Source organism: Spironucleus salmonicida, chromosome 4, assembly GCF_000497125.1.
Source record: "Spironucleus salmonicida strain ATCC 50377 chromosome 4, whole genome shotgun sequence".
Classification (NCBI taxonomy): domain Eukaryota; phylum Fornicata; order Diplomonadida; family Hexamitidae; genus Spironucleus; species Spironucleus salmonicida.
The window spans coordinates 868,554-893,160 of NC_090599.1; the positions used below are offsets into that span (position 1 = coordinate 868,554).

The 24,607-nt window shown below is 42.6% G+C and overlaps 23 protein-coding genes across 23 annotated transcripts; 12 read left to right on the forward strand and 11 right to left on the reverse strand. All coding sequences in view use genetic code 6, as the record gives it.

Annotated features, from left to right (window-relative positions):
* Positions 1–386: 386 nt before the first annotated feature.
* Positions 387–572, reverse strand: SS50377_24031 (uncharacterized protein; the record flags this gene model as incomplete). The annotated part of the gene is made up of 1 exon (XM_067907885.1): positions 387–572. The coding sequence occupies one exon, from the start codon at positions 570–572 to the stop codon at positions 387–389; it is 186 nt and encodes a 61-aa protein (XP_067764859.1).
* Positions 573–711: 139 nt separating this feature from the next.
* Positions 712–1,323, reverse strand: SS50377_24032 (Mob1/phocein family protein; the record flags this gene model as incomplete). Its single annotated transcript, XM_067907886.1, has 1 exon — positions 712–1,323. The coding sequence occupies one exon, from the start codon at positions 1,321–1,323 to the stop codon at positions 712–714; it is 612 nt and encodes a 203-aa protein (XP_067764860.1).
* Positions 1,324–1,575: 252 nt separating this feature from the next.
* Positions 1,576–2,274, forward strand: SS50377_24033 (Cathepsin B; the record flags this gene model as incomplete). The annotated part of the gene is made up of 1 exon (XM_067907887.1): positions 1,576–2,274. The coding sequence occupies one exon, from the start codon at positions 1,576–1,578 to the stop codon at positions 2,272–2,274; it is 699 nt and encodes a 232-aa protein (XP_067764861.1).
* Positions 2,275–3,652: 1,378 nt separating this feature from the next.
* Positions 3,653–4,024, forward strand: SS50377_24034 (uncharacterized protein; the record flags this gene model as incomplete). Its single annotated transcript, XM_067907888.1, has 1 exon — positions 3,653–4,024. The coding sequence occupies one exon, from the start codon at positions 3,653–3,655 to the stop codon at positions 4,022–4,024; it is 372 nt and encodes a 123-aa protein (XP_067764862.1).
* An 11-nt stretch (positions 4,025–4,035) lies between these two features.
* SS50377_24035 (uncharacterized protein) lies at positions 4,036–4,437 on the reverse strand (the record flags this gene model as incomplete). Its single annotated transcript, XM_067907889.1, has 1 exon — positions 4,036–4,437. The coding sequence occupies one exon, from the start codon at positions 4,435–4,437 to the stop codon at positions 4,036–4,038; it is 402 nt and encodes a 133-aa protein (XP_067764863.1).
* An 824-nt stretch (positions 4,438–5,261) lies between these two features.
* Positions 5,262–6,104, reverse strand: SS50377_24036 (Palmitoyltransferase; the record flags this gene model as incomplete). The annotated part of the gene is made up of 1 exon (XM_067907890.1): positions 5,262–6,104. One exon carries the CDS (start codon positions 6,102–6,104, stop codon positions 5,262–5,264), a length of 843 nt encoding a protein of 280 aa, XP_067764864.1.
* Positions 6,105–6,532: 428 nt separating this feature from the next.
* Positions 6,533–7,942, reverse strand: SS50377_24037 (Seryl-tRNA synthetase; the record flags this gene model as incomplete). Its single annotated transcript, XM_067907891.1, has 1 exon — positions 6,533–7,942. The coding sequence occupies one exon, from the start codon at positions 7,940–7,942 to the stop codon at positions 6,533–6,535; it is 1,410 nt and encodes a 469-aa protein (XP_067764865.1).
* A 1,378-nt stretch (positions 7,943–9,320) lies between these two features.
* Positions 9,321–9,578, reverse strand: SS50377_24038 (uncharacterized protein; the record flags this gene model as incomplete). Its single annotated transcript, XM_067907892.1, has 1 exon — positions 9,321–9,578. The coding sequence occupies one exon, from the start codon at positions 9,576–9,578 to the stop codon at positions 9,321–9,323; it is 258 nt and encodes an 85-aa protein (XP_067764866.1).
* A 2,038-nt stretch (positions 9,579–11,616) lies between these two features.
* SS50377_24039 (uncharacterized protein) lies at positions 11,617–12,015 on the forward strand (the record flags this gene model as incomplete). Its single annotated transcript, XM_067907893.1, has 1 exon — positions 11,617–12,015. One exon carries the CDS (start codon positions 11,617–11,619, stop codon positions 12,013–12,015), a length of 399 nt encoding a protein of 132 aa, XP_067764867.1.
* A 111-nt stretch (positions 12,016–12,126) lies between these two features.
* Positions 12,127–12,717, forward strand: SS50377_24040 (uncharacterized protein; the record flags this gene model as incomplete). Its single annotated transcript, XM_067907894.1, has 1 exon — positions 12,127–12,717. The coding sequence occupies one exon, from the start codon at positions 12,127–12,129 to the stop codon at positions 12,715–12,717; it is 591 nt and encodes a 196-aa protein (XP_067764868.1).
* A 45-nt stretch (positions 12,718–12,762) lies between these two features.
* SS50377_24041 (uncharacterized protein) lies at positions 12,763–13,404 on the forward strand (the record flags this gene model as incomplete). The annotated part of the gene is made up of 1 exon (XM_067907895.1): positions 12,763–13,404. The coding sequence occupies one exon, from the start codon at positions 12,763–12,765 to the stop codon at positions 13,402–13,404; it is 642 nt and encodes a 213-aa protein (XP_067764869.1).
* Positions 13,405–13,949: 545 nt separating this feature from the next.
* Positions 13,950–14,612, reverse strand: SS50377_24042 (Transmembrane domain-containing protein; the record flags this gene model as incomplete). Its single annotated transcript, XM_067907896.1, has 1 exon — positions 13,950–14,612. One exon carries the CDS (start codon positions 14,610–14,612, stop codon positions 13,950–13,952), a length of 663 nt encoding a protein of 220 aa, XP_067764870.1.
* A 61-nt stretch (positions 14,613–14,673) lies between these two features.
* SS50377_24043 (uncharacterized protein) lies at positions 14,674–14,982 on the forward strand (the record flags this gene model as incomplete). The annotated part of the gene is made up of 1 exon (XM_067907897.1): positions 14,674–14,982. The coding sequence occupies one exon, from the start codon at positions 14,674–14,676 to the stop codon at positions 14,980–14,982; it is 309 nt and encodes a 102-aa protein (XP_067764871.1).
* Positions 14,983–15,605: 623 nt separating this feature from the next.
* Positions 15,606–17,609, forward strand: SS50377_24044 (Cysteine-rich membrane protein 2; the record flags this gene model as incomplete). Its single annotated transcript, XM_067907898.1, has 1 exon — positions 15,606–17,609. One exon carries the CDS (start codon positions 15,606–15,608, stop codon positions 17,607–17,609), a length of 2,004 nt encoding a protein of 667 aa, XP_067764872.1.
* An 89-nt stretch (positions 17,610–17,698) lies between these two features.
* On the forward strand, positions 17,699–18,520 carry SS50377_24045 (uncharacterized protein; the record flags this gene model as incomplete). The annotated part of the gene is made up of 1 exon (XM_067907899.1): positions 17,699–18,520. The coding sequence occupies one exon, from the start codon at positions 17,699–17,701 to the stop codon at positions 18,518–18,520; it is 822 nt and encodes a 273-aa protein (XP_067764873.1).
* A 75-nt stretch (positions 18,521–18,595) lies between these two features.
* SS50377_24046 (Myb-like DNA-binding domain-containing protein) lies at positions 18,596–19,177 on the reverse strand (the record flags this gene model as incomplete). Its single annotated transcript, XM_067907900.1, has 1 exon — positions 18,596–19,177. One exon carries the CDS (start codon positions 19,175–19,177, stop codon positions 18,596–18,598), a length of 582 nt encoding a protein of 193 aa, XP_067764874.1.
* Positions 19,178–19,483: 306 nt separating this feature from the next.
* SS50377_24047 (uncharacterized protein) lies at positions 19,484–19,846 on the reverse strand (the record flags this gene model as incomplete). The annotated part of the gene is made up of 1 exon (XM_067907901.1): positions 19,484–19,846. The coding sequence occupies one exon, from the start codon at positions 19,844–19,846 to the stop codon at positions 19,484–19,486; it is 363 nt and encodes a 120-aa protein (XP_067764875.1).
* Positions 19,847–19,985: 139 nt separating this feature from the next.
* Positions 19,986–20,936, forward strand: SS50377_24048 (uncharacterized protein; the record flags this gene model as incomplete). The annotated part of the gene is made up of 1 exon (XM_067907902.1): positions 19,986–20,936. One exon carries the CDS (start codon positions 19,986–19,988, stop codon positions 20,934–20,936), a length of 951 nt encoding a protein of 316 aa, XP_067764876.1.
* A 10-nt stretch (positions 20,937–20,946) lies between these two features.
* Positions 20,947–21,687, reverse strand: SS50377_24049 (uncharacterized protein; the record flags this gene model as incomplete). The annotated part of the gene is made up of 1 exon (XM_067907903.1): positions 20,947–21,687. One exon carries the CDS (start codon positions 21,685–21,687, stop codon positions 20,947–20,949), a length of 741 nt encoding a protein of 246 aa, XP_067764877.1.
* Positions 21,688–21,700: 13 nt separating this feature from the next.
* On the reverse strand, positions 21,701–22,075 carry SS50377_24050 (Transmembrane domain-containing protein; the record flags this gene model as incomplete). The annotated part of the gene is made up of 1 exon (XM_067907904.1): positions 21,701–22,075. One exon carries the CDS (start codon positions 22,073–22,075, stop codon positions 21,701–21,703), a length of 375 nt encoding a protein of 124 aa, XP_067764878.1.
* A 225-nt stretch (positions 22,076–22,300) lies between these two features.
* Positions 22,301–22,999, forward strand: SS50377_24051 (uncharacterized protein; the record flags this gene model as incomplete). Its single annotated transcript, XM_067907905.1, has 1 exon — positions 22,301–22,999. One exon carries the CDS (start codon positions 22,301–22,303, stop codon positions 22,997–22,999), a length of 699 nt encoding a protein of 232 aa, XP_067764879.1.
* Positions 23,000–23,063: 64 nt separating this feature from the next.
* SS50377_24052 (uncharacterized protein) lies at positions 23,064–23,492 on the forward strand (the record flags this gene model as incomplete). Its single annotated transcript, XM_067907906.1, has 1 exon — positions 23,064–23,492. One exon carries the CDS (start codon positions 23,064–23,066, stop codon positions 23,490–23,492), a length of 429 nt encoding a protein of 142 aa, XP_067764880.1.
* A 30-nt stretch (positions 23,493–23,522) lies between these two features.
* SS50377_24053 (uncharacterized protein) lies at positions 23,523–23,792 on the forward strand (the record flags this gene model as incomplete). Its single annotated transcript, XM_067907907.1, has 1 exon — positions 23,523–23,792. One exon carries the CDS (start codon positions 23,523–23,525, stop codon positions 23,790–23,792), a length of 270 nt encoding a protein of 89 aa, XP_067764881.1.
* Between the last annotated feature and the right edge of the window lie 815 nt (positions 23,793–24,607).

Consider the following 24,607-nt stretch of genomic DNA (forward strand, 5'->3'; position numbering starts at 1 on the left):
ATTTTAGTTTCTTCTACCACATAACCATATATTTTTGTAATTAAAATATAATTACCGACAAATATGTAAACTAACAAGCTAATTTATATAATATATTATGAATGTCATTAAAAAAATGTTCAAGGCTTGTTAAAAAAGTTACCCAAATGAATTTTTTTATGTAGATTGGAATCATATTTAACAAGGACCACCTATAACATCTCATAGTACTTCTATCACTGTTGTAGAGGATACAGAATATGTCAATGAGTGAGTGTATCAGTTTGACTAAGTTTCTTTATTATTTACTAATAAAAACCTTTGAAATCATTATTATCAAAAAAACAAGACACTGTGTTGTCAGTATAATTATAAAAAGGATAAATATTTAACGTGGATTAATTTATTCACTCCAAACTTATAAAATCATCCAAATCTAATTCTAATTCTAAATCAAAATCAAATGATAGATCTTCTGGCAGCGTATATTTATTCATATTTGGCAAATTTCTGGCACTTTTAAAAGGTTACTATTTTTCTGTAGCCATATGCATATTCAAAGCCTCTGAAAGTGATCTTCCTTATAGTTTCATTTATATTTTTAAAATAATATTCTTATATCTAGATAAATTATTTTAAAAAGTATTACATATTTACTTTTTATTATGATATTCTATTACCAATTATGCTTGGAAAATAAGTTACTTAAATTTGTAGAAATATTAAATAATCTCACTCAACATGAATTGCAGGCTACATTTAACCAACGCTTTTTGGAGCAAATATTTATAAATATCTATTAAATCTTTTATATATACCTCTTTCTTTCTCAAAGAGCAAAAACTTAGCTTTGTGATGATGATATGCATGCGCTATGATTCTATAACTTCTACGTTCTAAAAATGAGTAATTTTTACCTGCTTCCGGCCCATCGCAGTTAGCATAAAACTGTGAAAGACCGCTATCAAGAAAGTGTGCGCAGTAACTTTACGCGCAACAGTCCACAGGATCGTTTCCATGAACAGTACATAAAAATTTCCATTCCATAGTAGCAAGCATTGTGGGGCAAGTTGAACGTGTACAATCATCACCTAAAAAAGCAAGAAGATGAGACATTTCAGTCAAAAGAAATAAGAAATTTTCATATCTTAGTACCTTTGATAAATTTGGCGAGGAATAGGGTGGCTCAAAAAATAAAGATGTCTGCAGAGGGTTAGTTTGAGCAAGCGAATCTAGATATTCCCTTACAGCTAAATGCAGCTACTATGTATCTGGCTATGCCGGTAAGGCTTTGGACAGGTTAAGAACACCGTTATCATAAAATGCTGAAGAATATTAAATCATTAATTTTTAAGGAAAGGAATATTAATATAAATAATATATATTATCTATTATACAATTCTTGCTAATTACCTTCTTTTTTTCATATAATAATATTCTTATTATTATATTTCCAAAATTTTTAAAAAGCACTATTATACATTTAAATTACTTTAAATTTTATTCTTAAATTCGCTTCACATTTATCAATTTTTTTTCATATATCCTAATTATTATACGCGAATACTAAGTTTCCGCTCCGCTTCTCATTTTTTAATGTTGCTCAGCCTTGCAGTTATCACCAAGCAGTCCACGTACGTCGTTCCCACCACGACGCTCGCGGGAACTCCTCAGAAGCAGTTTTCCTGGCTCACGGCCTCCCCAAACTGTATTTCAGAGTCGGTATAGGCCGATTCGTCCCAATTCTCCCAATTAGCTCACGCCACCGCACAGGCGTTCGCCGACAACCGTTGCATCTAACGTGTTGACCTCACACTGACATCCTACTCCTCAGCATTCTTCCTCGCATGCTATGGCGATAACGCTACCGTTCCCGCGAACTACCAAATGCTGAAATACGCTGGAATCGCCTCTAGAAAGTGCGTCCCGAACGCGGTTGACGTATGCCCTCTCCTTTGTGAAAATGGTGGCCCCATAAATTTGAAGCAGATCCTCAACGAGCTCGTATTTGCGGACGTCGTGTCAATAAAGAACGCAGTCGAGAAGTATGGCGTTTTGCTGGCCAAAATGAACATTTTTGAGGACTTCTATAGCCATAAGGACGGCGTTTACGAGCACCGGGCCGGGCAGCTCGTGGGCGTGCAGGAAATCGCGATTGTAGGCTTCGGTGACGACTTCTGGCTTGTTAGGACGAGCGAGGGCTCAAATTTCGCTGAAAATGGCTTCCTGCGCGTCAGAATCGGTCAGGAAGCTCTTGGGATCGAGGCGCGCTGCACGGCGTTCGAGGTCGCGTGAGGGTTTATTTGTACAAAGTTCATTTTGCTGTATAGGGGTTAAGTAAGGAAAATGGGTCAAAATGGACGTTAGTGATGTAGTTGTGTAGGGTAAAAATGTGCAGTTAAGAGGATTTAGCATTCGGATGGATCTGGAAGTTTTTCTTAATGCAAAGGGTATCTAAGCAGATTTTAGGATATGTGATTGGAATTAATTCTAAATTAAGCTATAATTATCTTTAATGAGGCATATTAGCTTATCTGCAGGCTTAAGTGAGCGTGGGAAAATAACATTATATACAGTAAAAAAATATATGTTAATTATATAGAATTATATTTGAAATATAAAATTTCTTTGAAAGTTCTATAATGAAATTAACATAGAAAATCTGATAGAACTGTCAATATTAGTTGTTAAAAGTAACCATAACTTAGTATCTTCACTGTATAAATGTATGAAGAGATTAATCAAGATACGTAATAGAGGATAAGAACAAGGATATGAGTACGTATTGTCAAATTTGGTGCATGGCGCTGTGTTAATTTAATTGATTTGGAGACGTTACTTTATGAATATATTAATTAGATCTATTAGTGAATCGTATATCAAGTACATGAAGATCAAATAAATACACTATTTTATGTATAATAATCGGATATTTATTTTTATGCTTATATACCTTTTTATTATTTATTTTCAGTTTCGTAAACTCTAACTCGCAACCGAAACGAACGCAGCGGCTCAGACTGACCAGGAGGAAATCGTCATTTAAAGCATGTTTTGAGCGCCCCTCCTAATTCATCATATGGCAACTAAGAAGTAAGAGGATGCAAAAAAGAACAAAATAGTTACAAAAATTCGACAGAAGACAGTTTGTTTATGAATTTTAATAGGTTAACATAGAAAATTATTAATTACCAAATTTCATATAATATTAATAATAAACGTTTTAAGATAAAAATATCAAAATCTGCAAGGTTGGATATCGGTAGAAGAAGAAAAGGTTAAGTTACTGGAGGGAAATGTTTCCATTTTGGGCTAGGTTGTTTTCCACGGCATTGAAAGAGCTATAGTCGGTCATTGGAGCGATATTTGTTGAGTAATACCTCTGGAATAAATATATAACAAAATAAGTAAAAGTTAGTGTAGAAGAAATGAATAATTTATTGGTAGTGCATTTCTGTCTTTTTAGCTATTTGTACTTGATGGTGCGAAAATATAAGTTAAAGGTGTTAAAAAATTTATAAATAGACACAGAAATTTACTTTAAGGTATTCTCATGTATTCTAATAAATTTTAGCATAGCTGGTTTATATATTTTAGTGGAATTGTGTAAAAATGTTTATATAATACTACTATATATTATTATAGATTAATTCCAAAATATACTTAATTTTAAATGAACTATTAATTACCAAAATATGCTATACCTACATCCTAGTAAGGCAATTAGGCAGCTTAAAAAATTTAAACGCAATATAACAGTGCTAGTTTTGTTCCAGCGTAGTAATCTTCATATATTCCAAATTAGTAATCTCTAATTAGTGATGCATCCAACTATTAAGTATTAAATCAACCATAATAAGACACACCTTCATATATTCCATTATCTTATATTAATTAGTTATAAGAGTAAACTCATAGGTCTAATTTAAATTAAGCTGAGCCTATTTTACCAGTCTTGCCAGTACAAGAAATTAAAATTGAGATATCAGGTGCTTATGAAGATATTGAGCCATTATAAGTACCAGAAATTAATACGGTAATATGAGAAACTATTATTCACTAAATTTAAAAACATTCATCTATATTTTCTTTATTATATTGTTTAAAACCCTAAGGTTAATATTACCATAATTGAACCTACTAAACATCAGATTCAATAGGAATTTCTTGATTATGTATCACAACGGTTATACCACTTTATGAGTCTTTTAAAATTTCTTAGAATCCGTCCCTTATTATATTCACAGAGGGAGAGGAGGTATCAATAGCAGTTCTATGTGATTTTGTCTCTACAAATAAAACTGAATCGGAAAATCTAGCTTTGGCATTGATTTACCGACCGTCCTAAGATTTAAGAGTCGCATTCATTTCAGCTAGCTTAATTTAGGTAGACAGGAGTTATTGAAAGTAATATAGAATAAAATAAGTATTCTAAACCACAAATATTTTGTGGTTCATATCTATTGCATGTAGAGGCTTGTCTGAATCTCTTGTTTCCTTTAAAAATATAATATAATTTTTTGAATTAGATTATTTAATGTATATTAATCATGTATTTAAAAATATAATATCTCCCTAATGATTATAGGTTGTGCAAGAATTACAATCGTGATACTTGTTATATTCAAATATTAGATATTATGTGAACTTCAAATAAAGGATACATTTTATAATAATATTTTTAAATTTATAAACCAAATATTAATAAGAATAATATTATGATGGAGATCAATACTGAATTTGTGATTTGCAAACCACATTCTTAGTATATAAATAGTGGACTAATACCATTTTTCGTATACCTCTTTAGAAATTATAATGAAGCACTAATATGATTTTTGGTCACCGGATTAAACCTCATTAATTTTATAAGAGATACTAAATTATGAAAAGAGCAACACTAAAAAATCATGGATACGCATTGGACTAGCTGTGGGTAAGTCGCCTAGACAATGTTATGACTTTTTCATTAAAAAATATTCCAAACTTAGTGAATAACCATAAAAAGTATTCAATGACGACTAAATATAGTCGCTAATAATGCTGTTCGGCAACTAATGAATGTTCTATTTTATCATTATCAAAAACTAGTTTTAAACTTTTAAACCAAATTTGTAGACTAATATAATAGTAAGTGATTAGTATTTATGTTATGCATATTTTCAAGTTATATTAAAAACATGTTATAGTATTAAAAGAGTAAAATATTTATATACCTGTGATATAGAAATATATAATAAATAACTAATTAAGCTTTATATGTCTCATTTATAAATATTATTTCAACTTACCTTAACCTCTCCTTGTTAAACCCAGCCAGAAACAGATAGCGTTAATAACCAAATATATTCAACATAGTTATATTCAGTTATTCTGTGTACTAATAAACCTAAAAATGTTCTAGAAAATCCATTCTGGGCCTGAAACAATTTAACTATTTCAGGATTAAACGTTATAACTTATTTTATCAATACATCTTTTGCACCATTACCAACAATCCTTTCTTGGGGGCTCATACGTTTCTTTATGTCATCCCGTGTAGTTTTATCAGTCCAAATAAGTTTAAAATGATAGATAATTAGAGAAGCTGTAATAAGAAATGATAAAAATGAAATGATGATAGAAATTCCTAAAATAATATAACTACTTATTTCCCAAATCTGAGAGTAAATAATCAAGTATATGTTTATTGCAAGTGACGAAATGGATAGAATGAAAATAGAAATTATGAACATTATAAAATATGCATAATTTCGTATTCCAATACATGTTCCTACCCATGAGCAATGATGATCTAAATACACAACACATTTTTAACATATATTGCAATGAGAGGTTCCAGGAGGCTTAGGAAATCCACAAGTTATGCAAGGTAACGCATAAAAGGTGCAATTATAAATAGATACGGTAATAGGTTCATCAGAATCTATAATATTGTATTTATTTGATTTTGGAACATATCCTGGATCGGTAAGACTTGTAGCAAAAAAGAAAATATATCCTATAACAGTCAGAGAAGGAACTACATAACATAATTTTTATTCAGCTTACACTGAAATAGAATGAAGGACTAGATTGGTCTATGTTAAAATAATGAATAGCACCAATGGGATCTCTATTTTCATTAATTTATTATATAATTTATTATATTATATATTTAATATTATTATATTTACATGTATAGATTAAAATTTTAAAACCATTCAAATTATATATACACTATCAATAAGAATTCTCTATGCATGTATTAATAATAAATAATTATCATATATTTGCTATTAAATGAACTTGAACTAATATTTTTAGCTAAAAATGTTATATTTTAGAGCTCGTAAAATTGTTTAATAAGTAAAATATGGAGATTTTAATAATATTTCTGTATCTTTAGGGAAAAGTTGTCTTTTAGAGTATTGCTATTATTTAAATAGCCTTATATAGGTAATAATTCAAATATAAAAATTATTACATATAAAACTCTAATATAACAGCATAGAAATATTTATTAAACGAATACAAATTTATAACAAGGTTATTACAAAATCAAAATTACGTATCACTTTTATAACTGAATTTCAAATGGGAATTTGTCAACACCCATATAGTTCCTTAACGCTTCTGGAACTTCGATAAATCCATCCTTTTAGCAATTTTCAACTATAGCACACATAGTACGTTCAGTAGCAGTTAATGTAGAATTAAGGAGATGGTAATATTTCTTAGATTAGTCTTTAATATTCAAAGCTCTAGATTAGAAGTCAAGGCAGTTTGAACATGATACAAGTTCTCTATAACACTGAGAGGCTGGGAACCAACCTTCGAGATCAAACTTACGGCAGGCAGCATCATTTAATGCACCTGATACAATATCTACAACTCTATAGGGAATATTCAAAGAATCATAAAATTCCATAGAAAGGGAAATCATCATAGCATGTAATCTATGAGAAAGCTCTGGCTTACAAAGAATCAGTTATTCAACCTTTTCAAATTAATGAATTCTGAATATACCTAATGTATCTTATCCATGTTTACCAACTTCCTTTCTGAAACAGCTAGAATATCCGCCAAATAAAATTACACCTTATTCAAATTCTTCTTCCGTTAAAGGTGCATATTATTCGAAATACCCTTTATGAGTTTCAGTGTAATACTTTGACTTTAAAGCTTCTCTATATTACTTATAACCATTATTAAAAGCCTTAATATCAACAACTTCATCCGAGAAATAGCTGCAAAGACTTTATTCGCTAGTAGCAATAAGATATTTATCATTGCCTTCACCAGAGACCTTATAAAGTTGTTCATCAAAATCAGCTAGTTGAGCACATCTAGCCATAACATTCTTTTCTAAAAAGAATGGTGTCTACATAGTTATGAATCCACGAGATGCAAGGAACTTCTAAGCATATTATATTAATGCTTAATTTAAAAGTGCACCAAATCCGCATAAGAAATAACCTCTGCTTCCAGCCACTTTAGTACCTCTAATGGTATCACTGCCATTGATAGCCTTAAAGCAACCAATGTGGTTCAACTTAGCTTGAGGGGGAAGATCTTCAGTCTTATGGGAGCTATAACGAACACAGTTATTTTCTTCATCATTAGAAACAGGAACATCTTCAGGAACAAGATTTCCGATAGTATTAACTTTGTTATCTAGTGAACTTTCTAAAGCAGAGCAAGCATCGTCAGCAGTTGCAATCTTCGCTTTTGCCTGAGTAATTTATTCAGTTAAATCATCAGTACTCTCATTAGCTTTCTTGGCTACTGCAAATTGCTTTGAGAGATCATTTAATACCTTTCTGGCCTGAGCAAGATCGTAAGATGCTTTGACCCACTGGTTATCAAGCTCGATGATTTCGTCTACAATTTCAACAGATTAAAAACGTTTACGTTATGATTCACGTACGAGTTCAGGGTTACCACCTTTAGCAGTTCTGAAAAGATTAATGTCTATGGGCATTAAGGAGTAGTGGAATGGGAAATAATTTTTTATTTTTAACGATAATATATTCAGTATTGTATATAAATTATTTGTGATTCAAATCGGCATAAATAATAGCATATTTACCTAATGAAGGTTAATCTAAAAAGTGTTAGTTATAAAAATAAATATATTTGTTTTAAAATAAACACTAAAGGGTATTTTTGCCATACTTAAACCGCATAATAAATTTCCATTATAATACTTTAACCAGTATGGGAAGCAAAAAATTGTGCAAATTTATTTTTCTTAAAAGGCTTATAATAACCCCTTAATAAATACTTCAAATCATTATTTGTGATGTTACGTAGATATCCTAAAATTTAAATAATATATGAATTATAAGAAATATACGTTAAATAAGTAGATTTTATTCAATAGTACATTAGCTCTCAATGTTTAAGGTATGTTTTATTTAATTATAAGTATTTCCATTTCTTATCATAATTTTGTTACATTTATTTTCCTAAAATCTCATTATACATAAACAGCTATTAGTATTACAACGTACAATAATACTTACACTTCTGTAATCTCATATCTGGCGTATTTTAGTCTTAATTTGCCATTTATTATTATGTTATCTAATGGCTATCAAAGCATCAAACAAATAATTTATGCTACAATTATCACTAAAATCAAGTTAACAGATATGTTTCAACACTAACTCCTTATCGAATGCCCAGGTGCACTAGGTTTTAAACCTTTTTGCAGCGATGCGAACTATTCAAATATATACAAACTATTATTATAGATTATATAAACTAATATCTATCGAAAACCAAAAAATGCAATACAGATTTCAACCAAAATGTAACCACACAACGTGAAATCTTACCATCTACACGCCAGCGCCACATATTTCTAACGCATAATAATAAGCATGACGTCTTAAAGATACGTCAGTTTTTAAAGTTATTTGCGGCGATGCGGCTCTCAGCGTAGTTCAAGATGCTGTGTGAACGCGGCAGTGAACAGTTTTATCAAAATTAAATTTTTTTCACTATATCACCTGCTGCGATATCGACGCTGCGCGCAGAAGCGAAGTGTGGTTTGTTAGGGAGGATTTGATGAATGAATTTTGACGAATTGCACTGCATTATATCAGATACCACGTATACCGCTATTTTCGCATTCTGCGCGCTTGTGCGCACCAGTCAGGCGTAGTTGAAACGTAATTTTGACCCGCACTGTGGCTTCGCTGGGATGCGTTATATCAGTTGTCTGAAACTCACATAAGTGCAAAACGTGAAATGCAGGCAGATGGCGAAGTATCAGAGCCCTGTGTGGATCCGCAGAACGCCAGGATTTGCTAAAACGCCACGGCCAAAATACTGAAATCTGCGATTTCCGGCTCTCACTTCTGGTTCAGCAGCGCGATAATGCCGCTCAGAAGCAGATCGTCGTTGTCTGCTGATATAATGAACTGTTTTTCCGAGGTTTGCTCGTACAACTCTCCAAAACCGTCTTGGACCATCTTCGTCCACTTATTCTTCAAAATCGAGACGGTAGAGTCGGGAAACTGCTTCTGCAGAATTAGCCGCCATTTCTTGCCATAGCGCTACACCGCTAGTGCCAGCTGCTCCTCGCGTTCGAATGTCCAGTAAAGCTTCATTTTGTACTGGTAAAATATACAAAGGGCCAATGAAATATCGATAATTCGAATATAATTCTTTGAACAATTCGAAAATTTAGAAAAATCAAAAAAATGAGTAGAAATAAACTATTTATTTGCGTAAACGTATTATAACCCTTCAAAATATTTGCTCTTCCAAATATGTGGAAATCGCAATACTTAGTTTATACAAATAATAATTGATAATTATCTATTTTACAGCTCTGTAAAACATTGTACAACAGTAATTATTTAAATATAATAATAAATAAATTTATGCACGAGTAATATACTATGAAAAAAATTAGCACAAATATTAAACTACTTATATTTGATTCAAGTTAAAAGAAAAAACTAATATTTACATGGTTTTAAAAAACGATAGATTAGTATATTAGATAGCTAGAACTTTTATAATCTAATGATAATAACTATTATTTTGATTTCTGGGCCTGATGTTTGTGAAGTATACATGTTGTAAAACGTATTAAATTACATAGTATATATCAAAAAAGCTTTAATAATGACTTGTTTCTATTATATTTTTTTAAGTGAATTAATTCTTTAAAACATTCCACATTACTAATTTCTATTAATAAAACTTTAAATATTTATTAAAATTTATAAAATTTTCAGATTTTTATACTCATAGATATTAGTGAAAATATATATCAGTAAGTTGTGTATTTTAAGTAAATGGCATTTATTTGAAAGATAAAAAAATGTTGATATAATAACCAATTTCCGACTAGGACTATAATAATGTTAAAAATATTGAATAATTCATTATTCACATATATCAACCTAGTATTCACATACTTCATGTTTAATTTGTGTTTTTTCTAAAACTAAATTTGCGATTTCTCATAAAAATAGTAGATTTTACAATCAGAAATAACCATAACACTTAATTTATAATAGAATATATGTTACTTAACGTAATATACGTGAACATATTCAAAGATTCAAAATGATACATTTAATTAGTCAAAAATAAAATGGTATCGTTGGCAAATACATTAGAATTATTAATTAATAAACTAATTTATTACTATTCAATTACTTTAAGTGATACAATTATTATCAATAACGAAGATATTTTTTTAATAAATATTAATATTTTTACTTTCAATTTACTAGCAGTTATTTTTATTATAAACATATATTATTGTTATTAGCAAATAAGATGATTAAAATTTTTATAATTTGTGTATTCTATTTAACAAATCAAAATAATATTATATTATATGGAAATATTAGAAACATGGATGGAAATATTATATTCAATATGAAAATTCATTCAAACTGCCAGATTTATTATTTCATCGATTATCACCATATATTCAGTTTTTATATATAGCATTACTAAGGTTGTTACCGCTACCAAACTTGAGTTTCAAAAGAATTTTCCTAAGCTAATTAAATTCCTGTTAAACACTGAATGTCTACTTATTAATCCACTATATTTTCTAGAGTACTTTTATAATTTTTGATTTAATAAAATATGGCCACCAAACTAACTATAAGAATTAAAAGAAATCCGAGATAAACTGAAATAATTTAAGTATATATTAGAAACGAATTTTTAGGTGTAAAGCATTAATCATTTTAGTTTTTTCCATAATTGAAATCCATTGCGGCCTAATTTACTTATAAATTTTACGAAATAAGTTAGCTTATTGTTTAACTATTTTTATTTTATTAAGTTAACCTGCAATAACTATCCATCTCATATTTATCTTTTTATATATGATTAAACTGAGTAATTTATTAAGTTAATAAACAATCAAAGTTATTCACATTAGACTGCAAAATCATAGTTTAATCTTTTGCTTATCTACAAATATTAACAATATCATTATCTAATCTTTGTATATTCTTATTTCCATGCATTTATATCTATAAATCTATGTTAGGATTATTTATATTTAAAAGTTAATCATCTGGATACAGATTATCCATCTGGCATTGATTTATCATTTTATTTATAGTATATGAAATACAATATAGTATTATAATAAGGTATTTTCCACTTTAAATGCTTTTATTTCCTGGATAAGTAATCTCTCATGATAACTCATTATAATCGGGAGATAATACATATTGGTAAGATAATTAGCTGCTAGCATAGGTTATTGGAAAACTTGAAATAAATGATAATAAGGCAAAAGTAGTTCCATTAAACTCATTAGCCTAACCGAGAAATGGGGATATTGCCATTGCTACCGTTTAGTTTATTACCCAGCAAAAAAGTTTGTTAAATATTGTATCAATAAATGGGTAGCGCTGTAATTTTAATGGGGTATTGCGAATATAAGATGCAAAATAATAGCGATTGTCTGTAAACCAGATCATATAGTGCCAGGTTCTTTAAATGTAGAGTGGCATCATTAATGTTTCTACTTTGGGCGATGATATGGGGATAGTTAAGGTCTGATTTTTAACTAGTATTGCTTTTATCTTTTAAGTTTATTTAAATATTATATCTTTATTTCTATAAATCGCTCCATAAGTGTCGCTCCATTTTTCACTTCTTTTCACTCCCTCAATGGAACGCGATTATCGTCCTTCTTACAACAACCAGAAAAATGACCGTGAACAGCGCCCTCCTTATCGTGACGACCGCAATGGACGTCCGAATAACAATTACCGTTCAAACGACAGACCAATGAACACCAGACCCGTTTTTTGGACACCTGAAATCGTTGCTAAGTTCTAAGAGCTCGTACCCCAGCACACCAAGGACGGCATCATTGACTTCAACACTATCGCCCAGCTTATCGGATCCAACGCCCACGCTTGCCTGAACAAGTTCACTTCCCTCAACGAGCCTACCTGGACCGAGCTCGAAGTCCTTCAGCTAACCAACAAGTGGACTGAATCTAACGGATGCGTCACCTTTGAAGAGCTCGCCGTCCTTTTGGCACCCCACTCCCTCCAGGGAATCAAGATGAAACTCGAAAACACTATTCGTGAAAGAAAATTAGTGCCTACCTACAGAATGGTCTCTAACACCCCAATCTCCATCGTATACGAGATCAAAGAGCTTGCCGAGAACTCAATATTTTCCAAAAACTACAACATCCCTAAAAAATTGAACGAGTTGACAGAGCTCCTCAAAACCTTATTATCCCAGTGATATATCACCTAATTATCTTTTCTTCAAAGCCTGCGAGCCCTAGCAATGCGCCATTTTTCATCGCCGCAGGCCGTCGTGCAGCATCTCCTGCGCGTCTCCACGTCGCTAACGCTCGCGATTCTGCCGCTTTCGCGCGGCGCGGGCCGCGCGGCGCTGCGGGACGTCTGCCTCACGGTTCTCCTGGGCGCGTTTTCGGGCCTCGACGCCGCGCTGCCGCCGGATGCGATTTCGCGCTTCCTGGCGCAGCAAATCGCCCAAAATCTTCAGGTTCTGCGCGCCGTTTCGGGCGTCGCGGCGCCAGAATTTCGATTTTGTGACAAAATAGGAAGGGGAAAAATAGGAGTGGAAAATCAAAATGAATTTGAAATCTCAACGTTCTATTTTTGCGCATTTCCGGCGTCGCTAAAAGTGGAGCGGAGTCCGTTCCAAAACCTCGAATTTGAAGCGCAGGAAAATGCTCGCGAGCACGCTCTGGAATTCGCTAGAATTCAGGCGTTTTTTGGCGTCAAATCGGCCGATTTCGAGGCCGAAAGTGCCGTTCGCGCGTCGCGTTTGTACGAATTGGAGCGGGTGGCGCGCGGGGTCAGCCGGCTCCTGGGCGGTGCGCACGAGCACGTGCTGGCTGCTGCAGAGCTGCTGCTGCGCTGTTACATCGAGGGCGGAAAATTTGACGCGTTGGTGGAGTGAAGTTAAATCGTGTTTATATTGTATAATAATAGTAATAGGGTGTAAGTGGAAGGGAAAAATAATAGTATTTATATTGTATAATAATTATAGTAGTTGTAAGGATGAAAATAATGGAAATAATGGAAATGAGAATTAAAATGAGAATTAGTAGAAGCAGAATTGGAATTAAATGAAGGGAAGGAGTAATGGATATTTGAATGAGCGGGAAGTTAACGGAGGGCAAGTTAGCTTGCTTCAGCATGACCGTTGGGAATATGTGTTCTAGGCGGCAGGAGTGAGTGTAGGGGGAGGTTGGCAGGCAGAGTTGGCAGATAACGGTAGCAGAAGATGGGAACCATTAGGCAAGCGTAGTGTATGTGGCTGGTATTTCAATCAGTCTTATTTTAAAAGTTAAAGTCCGTAGTTTTCTGCAGTAGTCCTAAAAATGCTCTATGCAACATCGTTTGCTCGCCACTGTGCAATAGTTAATACAGCTGAGGTAAGACTCAGTTGCCCATGTCTCCACGGATAGTCTATCGATGCTGCATTTTTTGGAAGGGGCTCACTCAGACGCCGACCACGCGCAGGTACAGCCGCAGCCATGCAGCCAGGAGCACGAACAGGTTCACGACCCCCAGTGCGCAGGCGACCGCGTTGAGGGCGTTCCCGGCGAGGGAAGCAGCCGCCAGCGTGCTGAAGTCGAAGCCGTGCACCTGGGCCGCAAGGACGAGGAACACGTTGGCGGCGAGGCGCGAGAGTAGCATCTTGCAGTGGGCGAAGAACAGCTGCTGCACCGCGCCGAGCCTGCACAGCCCGAGGAGGAAGGCCGCCCCGGCAGCACCCAGGAACACCGCCCGGATCGTGGCCGTGGGGCCTGCTGGCAGCGTCAGGACCGCGAGCTGGGCGGCGATGGCAAAGAGCAGCGCCGCGATGGTCGCCACCAGCACGTACACCTGGGCGCCCTGGGAGCGCAGCGGCAGGTTGTCGCTGAACTGGAACCAGCGCTCCGCGAACACATCCCCAAAGAGCTGCTCGTTCTCCTGCGTGCGGTCCGCCAAGAAGCCGGGGCGCGCCCGCTTCGGTTTCTGCTTCGATGCGAGAGGCTGTTCCGGGATGCTAGGATGCTCCTCGACGCGGAAGTTCGGGTTGGGAACTGCAGGGGGTGCGATATCCATCTGGGGTTGTGGTTCTGGGGACACGTTGCTGTCGACGCGGACTGCGAAGTCCATTATTTGGAAGGATGTCTTGCTTGTCCCCTTCCAATTTAGTGAAAACAAAACAAATTTCGCAATGATATGTAACTAATTAATTCCATTATCATGCGGTTTTGGCCGGGTTTGTTTGGATTCTGGAGTTTGTGCACCGCTATAATCTCATGAGCTTTATTTATCTCCTTGTAATGCTGATAGGTTTTGTGGTGTTTTAAAATGTCACGAACTTCTCTGCTCAGAATGTAGAAATGGCGATATTATAGATTAGTATATGTGTCAAGGTGGTAAGATGGTTTTATAGAGTCGTTTTACAGGTCTTGGTGTCATAGCAATAATTGGTTGGTTAGTGGCAGCTGGGGCATTTATGCTTAGGAGCCATAAGAAGTGATTAATTATATATAAATATATTATACTATATAATGTATATCTTTGTATTCCACTAAATCAATTTAGGTCAGAAATATAAGCCAGAATGATTCCATCTTAGTAAGGGTAATATTGATAGGTTAATTATGCTATCCATAGCGGTTTACTTATGAGGGTTAAAAACAATAATTACTAAAAAAGAAGTAAACCTCCTCTTAAAATAATTTAAGTAAAATTATAAATACTTTAATTGCAAAAACAAAATAATTTTCAACGACTCTATGTTAGTTTAAATTATATATGATATCATATACCTAATAAAGATAAATATTGAAGACCTTATACTTTGAAATTTATTAACCAGTGAACATTTACTTTTACTTATATTTTGTGATTATGAAATTAATTACTATATAAATAATAGTATTATGTATATTTATTAGGAGGACACTAAGAAGTGAAAATCAGAAAACTCAAATCTCATGATTATAAACTTTTTAATTAGTGTACACATTTTATTTTTATACAATTGTATACATTAATTTTATCCATTTTTTGTATAATAATTAATATTATGAAACATTATTTTTACAATTCTAGCTTTATTTCTAAGTTTAAGATATCCCCATTTTACCATTTCTTTAAATGTCTTGCCATATTCAAAATTGCGTAAGTACGATTCCTCCATGCTCATGCACGCGGTGCCAGAATGGATTTACTCCTTCCAAAGATTAGGCTATCTGCCTCTAAAACACATTCTGCAAAACCTGCTTCAACGCCAGGCGCGTTTGCGACCCCAGTGGGGCCTTTAAGTGCAATGAGTGCTCCGGGCAGCCCTCCGAAGACGGGATGCAGTGCCTTGACAACACTGTATGCGCAAGCTGCACGAGGCTGGAAAGATGCACCAGCATGAACGGAGAACTCTCGTGCACGCCTTGCAGCTCCGGCCAGATCTCCTCGTTCGACAAGCAGACATGCATATCGGCAAGCCAGTGCACCACATGTCCCCCGAATACGCACTGCGTGCAGGTGGTGAGCGAGAGCTCGTTTTCCGCGTCGACCACCTGCCGGTACTGCGCAGACAACATGCCGAGCTCGGACGACCGGCTGTACTGCTTTAACAAGGCTGCCTGCGAAGTTTGCGCGGCAAGGGGCGAAGTATGCACCCCGGAGGGCGCCTGCTAGGCATGCCCGAGCGGCACCGTTCGGAGCGACGACAGCACTGCATGTACCACTGCTCCCCCCTGCGATACGATTTTCGGCTGCCAGCGCTGCGAAAATAACGTCTGCGCTGCCTGCGCGCCGGGGATGGCCGTCGTCAGCGGCGGATGCGGGCCAGCGACCAGCTGCTCGCACGTCTAGAACTGCCTGATTTGCGACGGGTCCAGATGCAAGGTGTGCCAGAAGGGCTTCAAAAGCGAGTATGGACGCTGCTACGAGGCCCTCTGCAGCTCCAGCGAGGAGTGCCCCGACATCGTCGTGAACAGCATATCGTGCAGCCTCCAGGATGGCAAATTCCAGTGCGTGTGCAAGTACGGCGAGCAGCTTTCTGACGACAAGAAGATTTGCCTGAATAGTGACGCATGCTACGACTGTATCAAAAACAAACAGATCTGTACGATGAATGCAGGCGGGACCGCGTTTGAGTGCCAGGACTGCCCCGAGGGCACGATCTTCCAGACCGATAGGTGCCTGACGAGCTGTGCTGGATGTGCCGAAGACGAGTTTTGCGGGTATTCCTACTCCGCCAAAAAGTTCGAGTGCCAAAAATGCCCAGACGGGCAGCGCATAAACCCCTCTAAGACCGGCTGCGCGCAGAGCTCCTGCGTGGAAGACTGCGCAGCTGTACACCCTGACTTCGCGTGCGTGTTCGATGGGAAGTCTTTTCAGTGCACCTGCCCAGACGGGGGGAAGCTAGACAAGGGGAGTGGAAAATGCGTTGCCGATGGATGCAGAAACTGCAATTAGTTCCAGGACGTGTGCATCCTGGGCGCGGACGGGTTTTCCTGCTATTGCAGCAATGAGAACTACCGCTATGATGCCCAACAGGGCTGCGTGCCGGACTGCGCGGGCGACTCGGCGAAGTTCTGCAGCTTTAGGGGCAAATGCAACGACAGAAGCGAGTGCGTCTGCACGGGCCACTTCGCCGGCAAGAACTGCGAGGGCTGCGCAGCAGGGTACGAGCTGCACACCGGCGTCTGCATGGCGAGCACGTGCTTGGGCGAGGCGCACTGCAACGGCAACGGCTACTGCCAGCTGGGGCTCTGCAACTGCTTGCCGGGCCACGGGGGCACCAACTGCGAGGTATGCCCCACCGGCGCCCGCTTCGACGGCGCGAGGTGCGTCAGCAACAGCTGCGGGCTGGGCAGGCAGTGCGACGGGCACGGGCGGTGCCAGGACGACATCTGCCAGTGCGACGCCCTGTACGAGGGCTGGAACTGCGGGAAGTGCCAGGACGGCGTCCTGCGGAACTTCGCGGGCGAGTGCCTGCCGGACGGGGCCGGCGCCGGCGCGGTGGTGAAGTCTGGCGCGGGGATGGAGATCGCGGGGATCGCGCTGGCGGTGCTCTGCGGGGCCCTGCTGGTGGTCGTCGTGGTCGTCGCGGTGAAGTGCAGCGCGAGGAAGCGCCAGAGCGGGCCGTGGAAGTGATGGTAATTTGTGCTGAGGGAGGGGTTTCTTTCTGGGGTAGTGGAATATAATACGATTGCGAACAACGCTACTAATTGGCGTTTCCAAAAATGGCATTCGTCTCGCTGCTCGACAGCTCGGACTCCGAGGTGTACATCCAGGAGCTGTCGCGCAACGTGTCCTACCTCGAAGAGCAGGACTGCATCCGGCGCATGCGGCGGCTGCGCCAGCTCGAGGCGCTCCTCCAGCAGGTCGACGCCGAGCTAGCGGTTTACCTCCCAAGGTTCGAGGAGGACTGGGAGACGTGCTCGATTGTCTTCAACGACATGGTGTCCGACGCCGCCATCCAGTCAGAGACCGAGAGGCGCGTCCGGGACTGCGAGGAGATCCTCGCGATCCAGCAGATGATCAACGTGCAGCCGGCCTCGCGCGGCAAACCCGTCACCTTCCAGCTAGAGCGCTCCGTGCAGATTCCGAAGCAGAAGCCCCAGAGCGTGCTCTTCAGCGGCTTCAAGATCAGCCTGCAGGAGGTGGGGCTCGCGCATTCTACCGCGAAAACGCAGTCCGCGCGAAGGCAGCAGCAGCTCACCGACAGACTGTACCCGGCCCACACGGAGCGCACGCAGCCCGTCGCCAGGCAGGTCCCGACGCCGCCGCCTGTTCTCCGGCCACGCGCCCCCGCGGGTATCCTGAGCAACCCGCCGTCCCCGTACAAGGACCTGAAGGCGATCATGGACGCGGGCCCGGTGTCCCCGGGGCGGCACGCGCAGACGCTGCAGGACATCCGAGTGTAGGCCCACCGCGCTGGGGGCCGGCGGCAGAGCGTCCTGCGGTACCAGGCCCAGCTCGCCCAGACGGTCGGCGGCGCTGCCCCGAGCCACCCTCCGGCAGAGGCGAGCCCGTACAGCAAGCGGCTCGAGGGGCGGGAGTGAGCCAGGTTCGCCGCCACTGTGCCCTGGGCCTCCCGGAGAGGCTAAAGATTGGCACCAGCCGAATTGCAAAACCGCTCACTCGGGCAGGCACTCGCGCCCGATCAGCCGCTGGCGCACCAGCCCCTCGCCGATGGCCTGCAGGCGGTACCGCACCTGGATGTCCGTGCGGCCCTGCACCTTGTCCGCGATCAGCCGCCACCTGCGCGGCGGGGACCCGGCGACCGCCGCCACGAGCTGGGCGTCCTCCGCGGGGCTCCACTTGCCCTTGCGGATCGCGGGGTTCGCCACGCGGGCCCAGCGCTGGTTGCACTGCGCGGGGGACCGCACCGGCGCGCCCGGGACCTGCCGGTGGATCGCCCGCGCGATGTGCGGCCAGGTGCCGCGCTCCGGGCACGCCGCGAGCCGCCGCAGCAGGCTGTCCTCCTCGGGCGCCCACTCGCTCTGCGCGCGGCGGGTGCGGCGGGGGCTGTCGGACGCCTCGGAGGCCGCGAAGCTGGAGGACACGTCCGCGCGGGCCGAGGGCGTGGCGCTCAGCGTGCCGGTCTCGAAGTCTGCGGGCGTGAACAGCAGGGGCGCCGAGTACTCCTGGCCGAGGTCGAGGTCGAGGCCGAAGGAGAGGTCCGCGAAGGAGACCTTGGAGGGATAGTCGAAGTTCATTGCGGAGTGGGGCGGGCGAAATATCGCTGCGGGCGGCCCGAGTGCGGTTTCTGCTTACCGCTCCCCGTTTTTTCTGCGGCCCGAGTAGAGCGGTGAGTAGAGGGGAGCGTATAGAATAAGGAGTGGACAAGCAGTTGATATCATAGTAACACTGCTAAAAATAGAAATGCGGATATTCATAGATGCATGCAGGAATGTATTATTACTAAATATAATATTTAATGCAACGTTAAAAATATCGTAGCATATTACTAGTTGCATTTTCTAATAAATACCAAGCACCAATATATTTATAACAGAATATAGTCAACATTGCGTATTCCTCAGTTAACTGAACGAACCTAGCGTATATGGTTGGCATGTATCTATTGGCTGTGCGACTCTGCAAACCAACTAAAGATTGCCAGCTATTTGGTAGGATTCTATCTAGCAGCTATGGATTTTGACGGAAAGCCTGAGCCAGCACCCTCGCTGGCATGACTCCTCACCCAACTCCCGGCTGCCAGCTCCATAACAGCACGAGCGCTTTGCGGGACCGGGCATACGAACAGGGTGTAACCGGGTGCCAGCATAGCAAGCAGCCGCATACTCCGAAGCCACCCAGCGCAATCCCCTAGCCTGGCCAAAGCACGGAAGCACGTAACTATGGGGCCAGCTGCACACCAGCATGGGCAAATAGAGTTGCCGTTGGTGGAATTTTGCTACCTCCGGCGCGGCCAGAGAAGGTAATTCTTCCCTCCGACTCGCATGCCGGCCAAAGGCACCGCGGCGGGACCCTCGGCTTGGCGCAGCGGCAAGGGCACTTTGCATGCGGGTCTGCCCACCGCTCCCCGTTTTTTCTGCGGCCCGAGTAGAGCCCGGTCTACGCGGCCCGCTCCTCATGTTACGGGTTCTCGCGCACACCGTGTTCGCCGCCGCCGCCCTGCCCTCCGAGGCCCTGCTGCTGCTCGCCGCGCCGGACGACCCGATGCTGGAGCTGCTGGACGGCGTCTGCGCGCAGGTGGACGTGCCCTGCGGCGCGGTGGACTGCGGTCTGGAGGCGGCCTTCTGCGGGGGCATCCCCGGTGCCGGTGCGTCCCAGTACGTGATTCTGCAGAGCGGCCACTTCCAGCCCGTCCCCCGCGAGAAGGCGGCCGCGAAGTACGCCGCGATGTGGTTCCAGGACATGTTCTGCACGGACCTCTGCCACGAGCTCCGCGCGCAGCTGCGCCTCCACACGGTCTTCTCGGTCCGCGGCCCCGCCTCGGTGCGCGCCGACTTCCAGGCCCAGCTCAACCGCTTCAAGCTCGCCGCCGTGTTCGTCTTCGCCGAGGACGCCGCCTTCGCGCTCTCCGCCAACCTGGACGGCCGGGACTTCGCCTACGAGGGGCCCTGCGACATGGGCCACGTCGCGCGCTTCCTGGCCTCCCGGACCAACTCGGCCCTGCCCCGCGCCGACGGGAGGGGGCTCTCCGCGCTGCTGGCCGGGGGCGAGGCCACCGTGCTGCTGCTGCCCGACTTCGGTGCGCACGCCGCCGCGCTGGACGCCGTGTACGCCCGGGGATACGAGCGGGTGCTCTACGCGGACTGCTCGCGCGTGCCCGACTACTGCAACCGCTTCAACGCGCTCCAGGGCGGGGCGGCGGTGCTCATCCGCGGCGCGGCCCAGCAGTACGCGGTGCTGCGCGGCGAGGTGGGGGCCGTGCTCGCGCAGCTGGCCTCCGGGGAGTTCGCCATGCTGAGCGAGGCGGAGCTGGTGCAGCAGCTGTCCAGCGAGTGAGCCGCCTTCCTCACGCCCCGCGGTCCCAGGCCTGCAGCCGCGCGAGCTCGAGCCCCAGGTCCGCCTCCCCGAGCGTGCTCGTCACCCCCAGCGCGGGCAGCGGCCAGGCGCCCAGCACCTCCGCCAGCGCCCACACGGAGCGCGCGCCAAGGAGTGCCCGGGGGCGGCGGCCCTTGAACTCGGCCGTGTCCAGGTCGTCCGTCAGCGCGCCGGGGCAGCCGCAGAGGGTGGCGAGTCGGTCCGCGGCGCACTGGAGGAGGCTGCAGTCGAAGAAGCAGCGCTCCGGGTACTCGCCGTCCTCGCTCGCGCGGCCCCGCACCAGCAGGTCGAAGTCGGCAGGCCCCAGCGCGGCGGTGGCGACGCGGAGAGCGGCGAACTGGGCGTGCAGGAGGGGCAGCAGCGCCAGGAACTCGTCGCGCGCGTACGCCTGGAACGCCCGCCGGAGGGGCGCTGGGGCGCGGACGGCAGGCGGGGAGCGCGCGAGCAGCACGGGCGTGGCCATGCAGGCGAGTGCAGCCGCGGCATGGGCCCGGTACGCCCTGCGGATGCCGGGCAGGTCCACGTGGCGCGGAGGGTGGGGCAGCAGGCAGGCCAGGTAGAGCACCGCGGGGGCGCTCGCGTGCCCCAGGAGCCCGAACAGCCCGAACAGCGTGGCCGGGTCCTCGACGTCCTGGGACTCCAGCCGGGCGAGGACGCGGCGGGACCGGCTGCCGCTGACGAAGGGCCGCAGGAAGGCCAGAGCGCTTCGCATTTTGGAAGGGGCCTCAGACGCCGACCACGCGCAGGTTCACGACCCCCAGTGCGCAGGCGACCGCGTTGAGGGCGTTCCCGGCGAGGGAAGCAGCCGCCAGCGTGCTGAAGTCGAAGCCGTGCACCTGGGCCGCAAGGACGAGGAACACGTTGGCGGCGAGGCGCGAGAGTAGCATCTTGCAGTGGGCGAAGAGCAGCTGCTGCACCGCGCCGAGCCTGCACAGCCCGAGGAGGAAGGCCGCCCCGGCAGCACCCAGGAACACCGCCCGGATCGTGGCCGTGGGGCCTGCTGGCAGCGTCAGGACCGCGAGCTGGGCGGCGATGGCAAAGAGCAGCGCCGCGATGGTCGCCACCAGCACGTACACCTGGGCGCCCTGGGAGCGCATCATCAGGTTGCTTATATCACCAATTCCTTCATTTATTAACCCTTTCTACCCTTGAATTTTTAATTCCCAGCTCACACTCGCCGCTCTACGTTTTCGACACAAATTTTTAAACTTAATATAATTATATAATAATCAATATATCAAATTTTTTAAAATCCCCTTCCTTTTATCCCACATATTTCTTATTATTATACATAATTACCCAAAATATTTTCCCCTCCCACAAAAATGGCGGAATCGAATTTCAACCTGCTGGAAATCGTGCACAAGTTCAAAACCTACGAGGAGTACCTCGACTCGCACATCAAGCCCGAGGACCTGTTCTTCCTGAATTCGCTCGAAACGGCGCGCAGGATCGTGGAAACTTCGTCGCTGAAATCCGAAATTCTGAAGAGGGACGAGTTCGAGTCCGCAAAACGTGAAATTAACTCACAGAAACAGCGCGGGCAGTCGTACCAGACCACGAACTTCGCGTCTGACGGGGCGAACGTGGACGAATTTCCGTTCCTTTTTGCGCTCAAACAGCGCGAGCAGCTCGTAAAGGAAGGGAAACTGGCGGTCATCGTGTTCTTACGCGACAAGAACCACAGCGGGCAGGAGATTTCGGGCTACATCGACTACGGCCAGAGGCTGAAAAACGAAGATTGCAGAGGATATTTTTTGCGGCAGAAAAAACTGCTCCCCAAGAGCACCGATTTGAGCTTTTACAACTGGGACACGCAGTTCGTTAGCAGCATGGCGAGCGAGAATTTCGAGCTAATGGCTGATAATGAGGCCGGATTTCTGTTCAAATGCAGGCGCGACAGAAAGGTCATAAACGTTAATCCGGGGGCTGTGCTGGACGAGAAGAGCGTTAGGCACGTGATTGACACGCACGAGTACGTGCATTGCGTTATTTACGACCACGTGCTGAGAAGAAAAATGTGAGCATTTTATTTATATATGATTATTATATATTATATATTAATAATAATGTTTTGCATAAATTAAAATGCTGACTTTCTACTAACTCGACTAAATTCAAGAAACCGCTGCCGCCGGCGACGACACGATAGCTGCGTTAATCAAAACACACAAATTCACTATTTCGCAGCTTCCAATTACCGCTGCAAATCCCTTATAGCTTGCTCCTCTAACATTCGAATTTGAGAACCTTTTTGCTTAGCTGGAGGAGTGCAAAAAAATTGCTCAAAACTAACAGATCGCTGGGTTCATGTCCCGCTGCGCTGCTTTTTTGCCGCAGTCGAACTTCGCAGATTTCGACGATTCGAGCGACGGCGGCGTAGAGGTCCAGGAGCTCGCAGAGGCCCCGGGTTCTTGCCGGCACGCGCCGATTTCGCTACCTGAATTTCGGAGCGGAGGCGCAATTCTGCGCGGCTGTGGCGCGTGCGGGGCGCGCTATTTCTGCGCCGTCCAGTGAGCCGTCGAAGCGTCACTTTACTGCGATGACATGAGTGAACGAAATCAACCGCCTGCTGGCGCTGCTGCAAAGGAGGAGAGACAGCGCTATCTGGAGCCCCACGGCGCCCAGCGCCACGCGATTCAGCCCAAATTTGCCCGCGAAAAGTCCGGCGAAAAATAGCGAAAAGTTGAATTTAAATACGAATTGAGAGGCTTTGGAATGGATTCTGAGCGAAATGCAGCGGGCGTTGAACGTGAGGACGCCGGAGAAGAGCATGAGAGCTGGAAGCGACGATATGGTGCAGTTTGGGGAAGATGATAAATAGCGAAAATCTGCGTAATACGTGTCATAGTAGACTACTGAGGAGATTAAAACGATTAGTAGGGGCCCTACGCCTAGATTTTTGTATGGGATGAGAACGTTCATAATTGCGAAACTGAAAATATGTTATAAATAGTATATAAATAGGGTTTAGTGTAAATGAAAAAAAGTTTCAAAACTTTCAAAATGGCATAAGAACTTACTTATAGGAGCACTATGGCTTAAATTAATTTTGTGTTAATAGTGTATATTTCATTAGGTAAGTTTTAATAGTGCATCATGAAAACGTAGTTATTATATGTTAGTTCAACGCAAGTGTGATTATATTACCATAAGTTTATAATCATATCGTAAATATTCCAGTATTATCCGTAATATTGCTATATGAATTATTATATGTAGTTATACTGTAATTTATTTTTTAGAATTAATACAGGATGATATATTATTAAAGGTGTCTTAAATTTCGGATTAACAAAATGAAATTCATAGTCATTAACAAACTTTTGTTATTAGTGCTACCATAAATCCTGAGATATCATTATAGATTTGCATAGACTTAGTAATTTAAAATTAATCTTAATTAACACAGTATAATCTTTTTACAGCAATGATTTTAACTGTAACATGGTTGTATTCATCCAAATATCTTTAAAGCTATAATATATAAAAAGGTAGATGTAATATTTATTATTATTCACACATAGTTATTATATTAAATTTTCAAAAATTTGTGTAAATTGTCATTATTTACTTTAAAAATAGAGAATGAAATATATAGTTAAGTTACTTAATTTAACGATTTCATTTAA